Source organism: Quercus lobata, chromosome 2, assembly GCF_001633185.2.
Source record: "Quercus lobata isolate SW786 chromosome 2, ValleyOak3.0 Primary Assembly, whole genome shotgun sequence".
Classification (NCBI taxonomy): Eukaryota; Viridiplantae; Streptophyta; class Magnoliopsida; order Fagales; family Fagaceae; genus Quercus; species Quercus lobata.
In genome coordinates this window covers 54,978,392-54,990,280 of record NC_044905.1, presented here as the reverse complement: position 1 = coordinate 54,990,280, position 11,889 = coordinate 54,978,392, and the positions used below count along the sequence as shown (strand labels likewise).

The following is an 11,889-nucleotide window of genomic DNA, read 5'->3' as shown; positions in this document are numbered from 1 at the left end:
CATAAATGTCCATCAGGAGTCGGGGATTCACTTCAGTGACCAATTTGATCATTTAACAAAGAAATGCTCGGAGCGAATAAAGTGGGAAAAATGTGGTGCTCACATAACATTTATGTTAGTGATTTTACCTCAATGAGTAGAATTTTTTACCGTTGTTGATAATAGATTTTAGGTAAAATTCACTCATTATTTATTTTATTTTTTTAAACTACTTCTATATTTGGGATGAACAGGTATAAGCACATATCTCCAAGGTGACATTATTTTTTCCGTGCACAAAATCCGACTTCCTACAGGGCAGCCTTTTTTTTTTTTTTTTAATAGACTTTGGTTTGGTATTAGTGGAACTACACATCTCAATTAACAGGTAGTGATCCTGAACTGGTAGTATTTATTTGTTTGGTCATACTCACCTGTAACAGTCTGAAAATCTCACTGGAAAAGCAGAAAGTGTCCCGCCAGTAAGCAATCATGACCCCAAACCTATAAAAGTTGGTAATCCAATTAACTCAGAGACCGTTTCGTAAGAGATTTCTAGTAACGTTATTTAAAGATTGTGGAAATACATGTGGATGAAAAAAGTATTGTGAAAATACGTGTACTATTGTTTAAACAACGAAAATTATTATTTAAACAATGGTACCAAACAAACCCTCATTCTTTGTACAAATGCTCCTCTTATCAAATTCATCAATCTGCTAATCTATCAAGTGTCAGTTGTAATCACCTAGCAAACAGCATTTAGGAATTAAGTTGCTTCATCCCCCGTGAGCCCTCATTAGTTTGCTACTTTGCACCAAAGTTGTTTCATCATTAAGTAAAAATTTAAAATGCTTCTTATTTTCGCAGGCTATTTATGTGTTCAGGGCATATAATAAATCAAATCAAATCTTGATCTTCCTCAAGAAAATGTATAGGAGAAGACAAATTGACAGATGAAATGAAGAGCATCATCCCAGCGACACTAAACTTCAAATAGTTTATTTCCCCTCCCACAAGGAAAACTTTAAATTTTCTACTGATTCTGGACAATAAAATAAAAGAGTAATTAGTTGATCACTCTGTCCTAGACACCTTCAACTGAAACATCTCAACTAACACATCCGTTGTTCTCATAATTGTTAGATCATATGCCATCATGTCGTCCATATAGAACATACCAATGAAAGAAGCTAAAAGAAGAAGTCATTAGCCAAACACAATGAATTGGCAGCTCCTGCATCCAGAATATCCAACATTTCAATTTGAATGGGCCACCAAAGATATCTAACATTTCTTCAAATGTGTCAAACGGCACCAAGAAGAAACAATGGATGAAATTGAATGCCCTTATCACTATTCCTATGATAAGGGCATTCAACAATTCCTGGAATTTTACATGCAAGCCGATTCTGGATTCTATTCTCTTACCTTACTATACAGGTTTTGATGCTCTAGTGTCAACAACCTTTTCAGGCAAGTGGGCATCTTGTGCGTGTAGGAATGAGATGTTGATTATCTTAGTGCCCTAGAGGGGGTGGTCACCGACTGCATTTTCAGTTGTGGGTGCTCTCTGTTGAAGGATTATCAGCAGATTGTGTGGAAAGAAAATAGGAACTACTATAGTAATTAGACCGTGGCTGGAAAGCATGGCTTGGATCTTGACATTGCTGGACTGTGTTTATCTAGCAACAAACTCCACCCAAAGGTCAATGTTGAGAGTTGCTGCTTTTGGAGGTATTTGTTTTGATTTGCCTTCATGTACTCAAAAGGGCATGCACTCTGATAACAAAATGACATTCATTGTGGAAAAACTGAGCCAAGTATCATTTGCATTACAGAGAAGATAGAAAATTAAAATGATCAGAAGAGACAAATTTCTAGAAATTAGAGATTATAATGATGAGACGAAACAACAATGTAAATATGTGAAGAAGAAAAAAATGGACCTATCAAATACAAAATTTTCCAGAAGGATCATGAAAATGTATCAAACATCAGAATATATAAAACCTATAAATCAAATTACACCAGAATATTGAGGGAGACACTTGAGATAAATTTTAACATCTTGTCTCAAAGCACCAACTCTCTTCACCAGAAAATGCTTCTACTCCATGACAAAGGAACATGAAAGCAATACTCCAAAGAGCGTCACAAGAAAAACCTCCTTCTGCTCGTGTCCATTTCCGGCTAAAAATCAAATGGGGAACAAAGCAAGTGTCAGAGAAATTGAGGGGATTTTTTTTTTCTTTGAAAAATGTAAAGATTATATATTAGATCTAAACAGTGGCCTAATTTGGTTGGTAAGTTGACTACCTTGTGAACCCACTCAAATTCCCCGCCTTTGCTATCAAATGTTCCATGCTGCAAACTGGTCAACTTCAGTGTAAAACGAGGGCCACATTCCTGCATGTTTAAAATAGAAATATTGTATTGGCATACAGTCACAGCCCATGCAGACTTCCAACAAGATAAATTGAAGCAAAATATAACTGATGCTATGACCTAAAATGAAGTCGTTGGAATGATTAATGAAATTGCATGGTCTAAGGTATCAACAAGGGGCCATAGCAAAGTACAAACTCAATGCACAAGGCTCCTGCTTTTGCGGAGTCTAGGAAAGTCAGTTGATACTTAGCCTTAAAGCCAATTTTGGAGACGCAGATTCTCAGACTCAAACCACATATCACTTGGCCTTAGGGAACTTGCTTGCCACTAACAAGGGTCCATAGCAGTGTACCGCAATTTCAATTTATTTTAGCAAACTATTTTGTTCATCACATGATCCTGAAGCCAATTACTCATGTTTGAGTTGAACATCTATGTCTTCTTAGAGACGAACAATTTTATGTGTCGCAACTTGTCTACTCAGAGTTACCAAATTTTCTTCTATCAATACTCAGTCACCACATTTTCACTAGATCACATTAACAATAATGTGAAATGCAGCAATGAAAGCATCTGCATATGCATTTTGCTTCCCTTGTTTGCCATCAATAAAAAGCAACTGAAATCTTATGTCATATCAAGTTTTAGCATAAACAGGGAACCATGAAAATCCAACTTAAGACTGTAGAATCACTTCTAACATCTAACTAGTCAAAAGATATTTGTTCTTGTGTTTGCACTGTTTGAAGTATCTTGGGTCATGACAAAGACAATAATTCAGAAGTTCAAATGTTGGCAAGGAAGATTTTATCACCGTAGGAGTGCAAAAATCCAGAAGGCAGTTCCTTTGTGTGTCTGATGTTTACATTTTGGTGAGAGAAGAAAGGTAGATCATTTGACAGCGTATAACGTCCTAATCATGTTATAAACTGTTTTTGAGATCTTTGTATGATTGGATGTTTGCTTTGGGTAGCATACCTTCATTGTCCTTTCTTGAACTTTTAGAATTTTTTTTTTTTTTTTAATTTTTAACTTGAGGTTGTACCATTGTAATTCTTTGGGAGTGGTTCGCTACACATTCTGTGTTATGTGAACTATCTTTTCTTTGAACATATAATTATTTTCTGCTTAGTCTCTTGGAATAAAATTATTTTTACATATGCATATAAAATAAAATAAAAATCTAGTTCAGCAACCTAAATAAGGTCTATATACAATCTAAACCTATCGTATCCTGTTCCAAAGGAAGTGGCATATTACGTTCCCATACGTCATTTCCATTTACTGCAACCACACTCTAGGTAAAAATGGTACACAGTAGCGTGATTTGTACTGTGGAGTGTGGTTTGGGGCTCAACTATTATATGTTAACCAAGAGGAGGGACAGCAAGGGGCCTTACTGAGCAATTAATGGAGGGACAATATCAAAATCTCAAAATACAAATGCAATTGACGCTAACCTGAAGACGGGCTATTACTCTCTCTTGAGAAGCTTTCTCACCCTTGGCATCCTTGGCCTCTTTACCTTTTGAGTCAGTCTGTTTACTTTCTTTTCTGTCAAAAATGTACCTGCAAACATGATAATAGGATGTATTTGTCAGAAAACCATAACTTATAGAATAGTATAAAATTGTCGACTGTGGTAACTTATAAATACTACAGAAACACACCGATGATGCCGGAAGAATATAAAATCTCGCTGATTGTGGAATGTGACAACTCGCCGACCACGAAAATTTGGATCTTGTGGGAAAAGTGACTGTATTAATCTAGATGTGGGGAAAAAAACTGTTAAGGAAAGAGATTTGACAATTATAAACACCATCATTATTCATCAGCATCTATAAGATATGAAAATTGAGGTGCATGCAATTCAATAAAGACTACATACATGAAGAGTGTTGAAATTTTAAGTAGCAGTCACATTTCATATTACTTTGAACAGATATTACCAACATGTATGTCTTCAATCATTAAAATAAGATAAAAATGCACCTTCCAATACGATGACCCAGGCGTGTTGTGAAGTTATTCAGCACGAGCTCGGGTTTATGATTGGTTGGATTTCCATGATTCTGCAAGCAATATGGAAGGCCGAGAAAAAAGAAGCCAATGAATACAAAAGAAACATATTTCCTTGAAAAAATATCCATTGAATACTAGTAACATGAAAAATCCGGCATCAACCTAAATTTGTTTTTGGGTAAATAGTACTCATCCAGACAGATTACAGTAATAATGTAGGGCAGTGTCCCTGAATTGGAACATGAGGGAGAACAGGTAAAATTTTGAGGCTACCTCATAATTACATATTTTCGGGGCGTAATTGAGCCCTCGCACACATTAATTTCCTAAGTAAGAACCCACTAGATAGTCCAAACATCACATATTATCCGAGGATCGGCCTCTCCAAAAAAATGGAGGTAAGGCTGCCTAACAATCACTTATTTCAAACCCCACAAAATGTGGGAGCTTTGTGCACTAGGGACGACCATGTTTTTTTCTGAGTTAATCTAGTGCTAGTGTCCATGAAGCAATAACAGTCAATATAACAAAACAAATAGCAGTGTTGTCAGTAAACACATGCTTGACTGGTTGAAAAGTACTGATTTAGAATGACTTCTTTCGTATATCACATGTAGGAGCAACTTGAAAAGTACTGATTAATCAATTATTCCTACTTAATAAAGCAAAAAAAGAAAAAAGAAAAAAGAAAAATCAGAATCACATGATCTTAAACAAGTAATTTTAAGAGTGGTTTTGATTTCATAAATTCCCATTATCCATTCCATGTTTCATTACAAAGTGCCATTTTTGTCAATCTTCCTCTGAAGTCAAAATGATGCTATAATCTGTTAAGCAATTACAATGATTGCAACAAAACAAATATATAATTGGGATTGCCAGATGTAATAGCCTCATATCTAAGAACTGCATGGTCCACTTAACAATTAATAATGGAAGCAACAGAACATTATGAATGAGTCACCATCAATGCCTGATGAATTGCAACTATCGGCATGCTATACCTTATAATCTATTTTTAATATTAGTCAACATTGCAGCTCACATGATCACATCAAATCAAGGGGCTTGTATTCATATTAAAACATCGGCAACAAACCTTAATATCCTTCCGCAAAACAAGCTTTGAAAGCTTGAAATGAGCAGTAGGTCCCTCCGGTAAGCCAATGATTAGGAGAGCGTCTACAAGACAGCCAAAAAAGCTGACAGTCAAAAACAATAACAAAGGGAAATGGGGAAAAAAAAATCTAACTTTTTTATTAAAATTGTAAAAGTTAAAGGAATGGAAAATAAAGACTGAGAATATATTCACAACATAGATTCCATGGCACCTTGAGCATGAAGCATCACTAACCTGGTTCCCTACGATTGGTGTGAACAACTATAAGAGAAGTGAAATCCTTGTTATTCGCATATTCTACAATCTGAAAACACAAAATGGGGGGTTAATTCAAAAGAAACTGTCAAATGGATTTAGCTTCATGCTTGTCTTCTCATAGAGCCATAAGGGGGGGAGGTGGGGAAATACAAAGCACCTTTTTCAAGTCATAGGTTCCTCTCTTGTAGTAATGTGCATTTGGGATCACAGAAAGCAGCTCTGATATAAAAGCAGGTCCCCTCTATAAACCAAAGATAAAATAATATTAAATATATGTATATTCATGCTGAACTTCATGGGTGGCATAAGACAATTAAAATGGCAATGAGGAAGACCTACACTAGAATTGAAACGGCAAGTGGTGATTAGAACTTTTGGAGTGCGATCACGCTTTAGAATTGCACCGAATTCGTCGGCATCATTTCCAGCAAACAGCTGCAAAAGTCAAAGATGAAATTACATTATCAACGCATGAGATTACATGATTCTAACAGAACTGATCAAATTCCGATAAAAATTTAAACATCTCAACCCCCAAAGACCAAAGTCATATATCCTACAACCCACCCTCCCACCACCACACAATGTAAATGAAAGAAACCCATAAAACAATTTCGCAAATGAATTTCTTTCCGAATTTCGCTTAATTCCAGAACATGTACTTAATACGTAAGCAGCTCAATTAAATTCCATGAACTTGGAAGCCAACTCAAAATAAAGAAAAACATCAAATTTTACCTCTTCATCATCGGGCTTACACACGGTCTCATCGAATTCTCGGGTGTTCTCAATGGTACGAGGAACCATCTTCGGCGGCGGCTGCAATAATTAACAAACCAAACCAAACCAAAAAAAAAAACAACAATTTGATTAAGAAGCCTGTAATTGTTGAAGATTATTATAAGAAAGAGAGTAAATACGAAAAGGTTATACCTCCTCGCCGAGCTCGAGAGCTCGCTTCTCGGCAGCATCGCGAGCCTTAGCCTTCTTACGCTTCTCGAGCTTCTTCTGGTGCTTGAGCTTGGCGTGCACTTCCGACCTCTTCTCCTTGTTCTTTATCGTCGAAGGCAGTATCTCCTTCTCCTCTTTCTGCGTCATCGGCTTCTTCCGATCATTCTCGATTTCTGGTTCTAATTCGCTTTCGCTCTTCTTTCTCTTATACCCCATTCTATAAATTCACTTTGCATTCAGCGTAATGATCCAAAAACGAAAATAATATAAAAGGATGATGATGAATGATTACCTGAGATTTCACCGCTCTTGCTGTAAAAGACTCGAAGAAGAAGAAGGGGAAGCTTTAGGATTCTCTTGCTGTTAGGGTTTTTGAACGGGACCCAGGGTTTTTTGCGATTTCATCCCCGGAACGACGTCGCTTCTTTTTTTAGATACTGGCCGCTCACCACCAGCCACGTCAGATAAAATCTTTTTTTTTTTTTTAAATAATTGGATTATTGCCTCCTCTTCACCTCTAGTTAAGAGGCTTGTATGTTAACTAATTAACATCTTTCTATATGTTCTTGATAAAAGTGAGGGATGTCTACAGGTCGGTCTAGGTCGAGTTTGTATCCAACTCAAAACCGACTCGATGGAATCAAGTGGCAGAAAATCCCACCCTTCGCCAACCGCCGAAGTAGACAGGTCGAGCGGATCAGACCTTCAATAGGTGGTGGACGGGTCGGCCAACATCATAGATTTGAGAAAACAGCGAGAAACAACGAGGAAATTGCAAGAAAATAGTGAGAAAAACTCAGGTCCAATAAAAATCTCATCGGAATCTATGAGATTTTGCTAGATCCGGTAGAAATCTCATCGAATTCAATGAGATTTTGCCAAATCCAGTCAAAACTCACAGGATCTACTTGAAATATCACTGAAATTTGGGTTTTTTCGCTGAGAACTGGAAATTTTTTTCCAAAATCTAGAAATTTTCGTCGGAATCTTAGTTTTTCGCCAGACGGTTCGGGTTTTTCTAGTTTTGAGGGGGGAGGGAAATTGAAACCGACCCACCAAAGTCAATTTCTAGTGGAGAAGATTTGCCGCCAACTGCCGGAGTAGTTGGTTGACCAGTGTCAGATCAGATCCGATCAATTTCTTTGGGTGAGTCGAGTCTTCGGATGGGTTTGGATAGCCCTAATAAAAGCTAATAAAAATAAAATGTTGGTTGAATTATAAGACTTCTTGCTTCCTTCTAATATTAATAACACCGTTAAAGTTTTTCTAAAAAAAAAAAAAAACACTGTTGAAGTCAAAATCAAATTGAAATCAAATTTATATATCTATATCTATATCTATATCTATATATATATATAGAGAGAGAGAGAGAGAGAGAGAGAGATAATTTAGAGAAAATTCAATTAGATTCTACAATTGAAGTTCAATTTTGCATCATGTGTCCTAAATTATTTATTTTTAAATAGAGTTTTATTTCTTTATTTTTAAGTTAAATGTGGGACTACATTATAAATATTCATCCAAGTGAGTTATTGCGTACAAAAACTAAAGAGTATAGAATTAATGAATAAAAAATGGACAATTTACATTTTCTACCTAATAATATTCTCACAATACTTTTTAAAGAGTTTAAAAAATATATATAAGAATGACTATCAATAATATTTAAATTATATATATAAACTATGCATCTTAATGTATATCAATGCATCTTTTAAATATATATATATATATATATATATATAGATAAACTTGAGAAAAAAATCCAATAAAGTTTCAAATTTGAATTCAATTAAAGTTTAATTTTGAATCACGTGTCCCATCTAAATTTTAAATTTTTGTGCCAAGTGAGTTAATTCAGTGTAAAAATTGGATTTCAATTAGAGTTTAACTTTGCGCCATGTATTCCATCTAATCTAAGTTTTTTTTTTTTAATTTTTGTGTCAAATGAGTTAATCTATATATATAATAATAGGTGAAGCAGAGAGAAAATCCAATTAGATTTCAATTGGATTCTCAATTTTGCGCCACTTGTCCTAACCAAAACTCAAAAAAAAATTTAATTAGATTATAAATTTGACTTCAATTTTGTGTCATGTATCTTATCTAAATTTTCTAATTTTTGTGCCCAAATAAATGATGCATTAACATTTAACACGGAAGCCAATAAAACCACAATAATAATGCTCATTGGCCTAAGCAAAAACATCTTACCTGCACACTTTCATGGAGATTATAAATTGGACTCCAATTTTGTGTCATGTATCTTATCTAAATTTTCTAATTTTTGTGCCCAAATAAATGATGCATTAACATTTAACACGGAAGCCAAGAAAACCACAATAATAATACTCATTGGCCTAAGCAAGAACATCTCACCTGCACACTTTTATGGGTGATCTCAATAGAGTCTGGAGCTCTTCTAATCCCACAACCAGAACCAAGGAGTCCAACGAGAAAGACTATAAAAGTAAAACATCATCTCCTCCTAATTCCATATCTTCATCCCATGTCTCCTCCTCTCTCAACCTCTACCAACTAGATCCACACACTGCCCTCTCCTCCTCCTTATGGATTTTTTAGAGCAAGGCCGGGTTCAAACACAATGTTCAATCCCACTCTTCCTTGCTTCACACTCTCATACATTAGCGCTTCATTGGCGCCTCCAAGAAGATTTCAAGCTCAATGATTAGTTCTTATTTTTTAATAGTTTTTAGTGTGTCTGGATTAAGATTTTGTTAATTTGTTAAAAGTGACAAAAATATAATCATATATATTATATTAAGTTGAAGTTCAATTTTAGAATTCAAATTGAATCAAATTAATTTCTAATTGTAGTTTAATTTTGTGCTATGTGTCCAATTTGATTTTTAAATGTTGGTGTTAAGTTACTTCCATTCATAATGCTCAATGTGGAAATTGAATCTACTAAGATAAACATCTTATCATCACAATTGTTAATATTTCCGTGCGTAAGCACGGACTACATGCTAGTTTAGTATAGAAAGCGAGGAGTTCAATCTAAATAAACCATTAAAAAAACCTAATCATGTAACTAAAAACAATTCAAATTTATAAGTCATCTATATATATTAATAGACAAAGTTGTGAGAAAATCCAATTAGATTTTAATTGGATTCTCAATTTTGTGCCACGTGTCCTATTTAATTTTTAATTTTGTGCCTCATGAATTATTGAGTGTAAAAATCAAAGAGTTTAAATCTAATCCATCTAAGTTTTTTATTTTTCTGGCAAATAAATTATTAGGTGCAAAAATCGAAAATTTTTAAACCAATTAAATTTTAAATCTCACACACACACACACACACGCATAATGAAAAACTATTCCATATTTTAGAAATGTATAATTTTTAAAAAAGTGCAAAGTAATACCATGTATAATTTAAACATCTTCTAAAAAATTTTATTGTACACTTGCATATGCACAAGGCTACATACTGATTTATATAACATACCACGACTATGTATGGTTCATATATATATAAACCAAAATTTAGAAAAAATTCAATTAGAATCAAAATTAGATTTTGCTTTTGTTATTTTTTCTCTAAACTAATGAGCATGTTTTTTATACAGTTTCTATTCAGATATTTTGTATGCGAAGATAATGAACGTAACAAACTGTAATTGAACTAAACAATCTCATATACCTATCCCCATTCAATGGAGATATTATTTGATCAATTTATTATTTTATTTTGTGTGGTATTTAGTAGAATTTTATAGACAATAATTGTGAATTAATATTGTATATGTAGTATCTAATAGTGATTTTCAAAATTATATATGTAATAGCAATTTAATGAGAAACTTGGCATAACCAATATCATGAAAATTGCAAGAAAATACTATTTTAGTACCTCCAAATGTCCTTCCAAATTTCCTGGTCAAACTATATCATATATGTTTAATAACACGAACTAAAATTATTATCACCATTACAATTCATCAATCCTGTGCGTAAGCACAAATTACATACTAGTAGTACGTAATATATAAAAACAAAATCTGAGAGTAAGTTCAATTAAGAATCTAAATTAGATCTTAATTTTTTGATATATATATATATATATTTTAAATTAGATTCTAATTACATTCTAATTGTGGTGTCAAAGTGTTATTTTAATTATTATATTATTATTTGATATCAAGTATTTCTATATTTTAAATACACTCCATTTTCATTCTAAGTATCCTCCAAATTATATTTTAATAGTTAAAATTTTGTGCACTGCTTTAGAAGCAGAAAGTTCAACATAATATGATTATTCTTTTCTCTTTTATTATTATTATTATTATTATTTTTTTTCTCTTCTCATTATGAGGTCTCCAAGACATGACCGTATTTCCTTGGTTGGTTTGGGCCAGCTAAGTTTTTATAAAGTTGAGCGGTTTTGAAATTCACAAACGGGTAAAATAGTAAGTTTGAAATAACCCAAGAGTAAAAATGTCGTTTGAATCATTCAAGGGACATAAGTATCACTCCAAAACATCACGATCAAAACAACATGAAGAACATAAAGATTGAACCACCTAATTAAAAAATCAAGCCACATCAAGAATTAACGGCTAGCATATTAATGCATGAGCCATGTAATTATGAAGGATTAAATTTCATTGGTCCTAAATTGGATTAGTTAGAACTGATGTCATGTCAAAGTTTAATTTGTTTATTTATATGAAAACGAAGTAATTTAGATTAATCATAAAATTAAGAAATAAAGCCTTAGATTTGGTTTTTTTTTATCTAACCCACCCAAGCTAGGCCCTAGCCCCCCCCCCCCCCCCCCCAACAAACAACATAGAAAGGCCTCTAAATTAATATGGGGTAGTGACTTTTTATTTTTTCTAATTAAAAAAAGAGTGAGTTATTTGCCTTTTTTTTTTTTTTTTTATCAAATAAGTCTTATAAATTAATATGTCATCTATCACAACAAGTAATTTAATACTCATTTTATTATTTTATTGAAATGTCACATCAATTTGTAAGTTTTTTACAGTAAAATTTGTAGTAACTTTAGCATCTTCTCCATGCACAAAATATTATGAATCAATAGAAATACAACACAATTACCAATTCACCATTAAGTGAATGAAAGATGCTAAAGCTAATACAGATTTTATGACAAAAAACTTACAAACTA

At 33.5% G+C, this 11,889-nt stretch overlaps 1 protein-coding gene across 1 annotated transcript; it reads right to left on the bottom strand.

Moving 5' to 3' along the window:
- Positions 1-1,856: 1,856 nt before the first annotated feature.
- Positions 1,857-7,127, bottom strand: LOC115975896 (ribosome production factor 1). The gene is made up of 12 exons (XM_031096936.1): positions 7,017-7,127; positions 6,707-6,941; positions 6,512-6,592; positions 6,113-6,208; positions 5,931-6,014; positions 5,750-5,819; positions 5,495-5,577; positions 4,366-4,445; positions 4,041-4,139; positions 3,831-3,939; positions 2,299-2,388; positions 1,857-2,172 (listed from the first exon to the last, which is right to left on the bottom strand). The coding sequence occupies exons 2-12, from the start codon at positions 6,938-6,940 to the stop codon at positions 2,134-2,136; spliced, it is 1,065 nt and encodes a 354-aa protein (XP_030952796.1). The 5' UTR covers position 6,941; positions 7,017-7,127; the 3' UTR covers positions 1,857-2,133.
- Between the last annotated feature and the right edge of the window lie 4,762 nt (positions 7,128-11,889).

Excerpts from the sequence above, each read along its gene's own strand:
- LOC115975896 (XM_031096936.1), bottom strand. The coding sequence starts at position 6,940 with ATGGGGTATAAGAGAAAGAAGAGCGAAAGCGAATTAGAACCAGAAATC. Across the intron at positions 5,820-5,930 it reads GAACCTATGACTTGAAAAAG|ATTGTAGAATATGCGAATAA; the intron begins GTGCTTTGTATT and ends TTGTGTTTTCAG. Across the intron at positions 3,940-4,040 it reads ATATTCTTCCGGCATCATCG|GTACATTTTTGACAGAAAAG; the intron begins GTGTGTTTCTGT and ends TCATGTTTGCAG.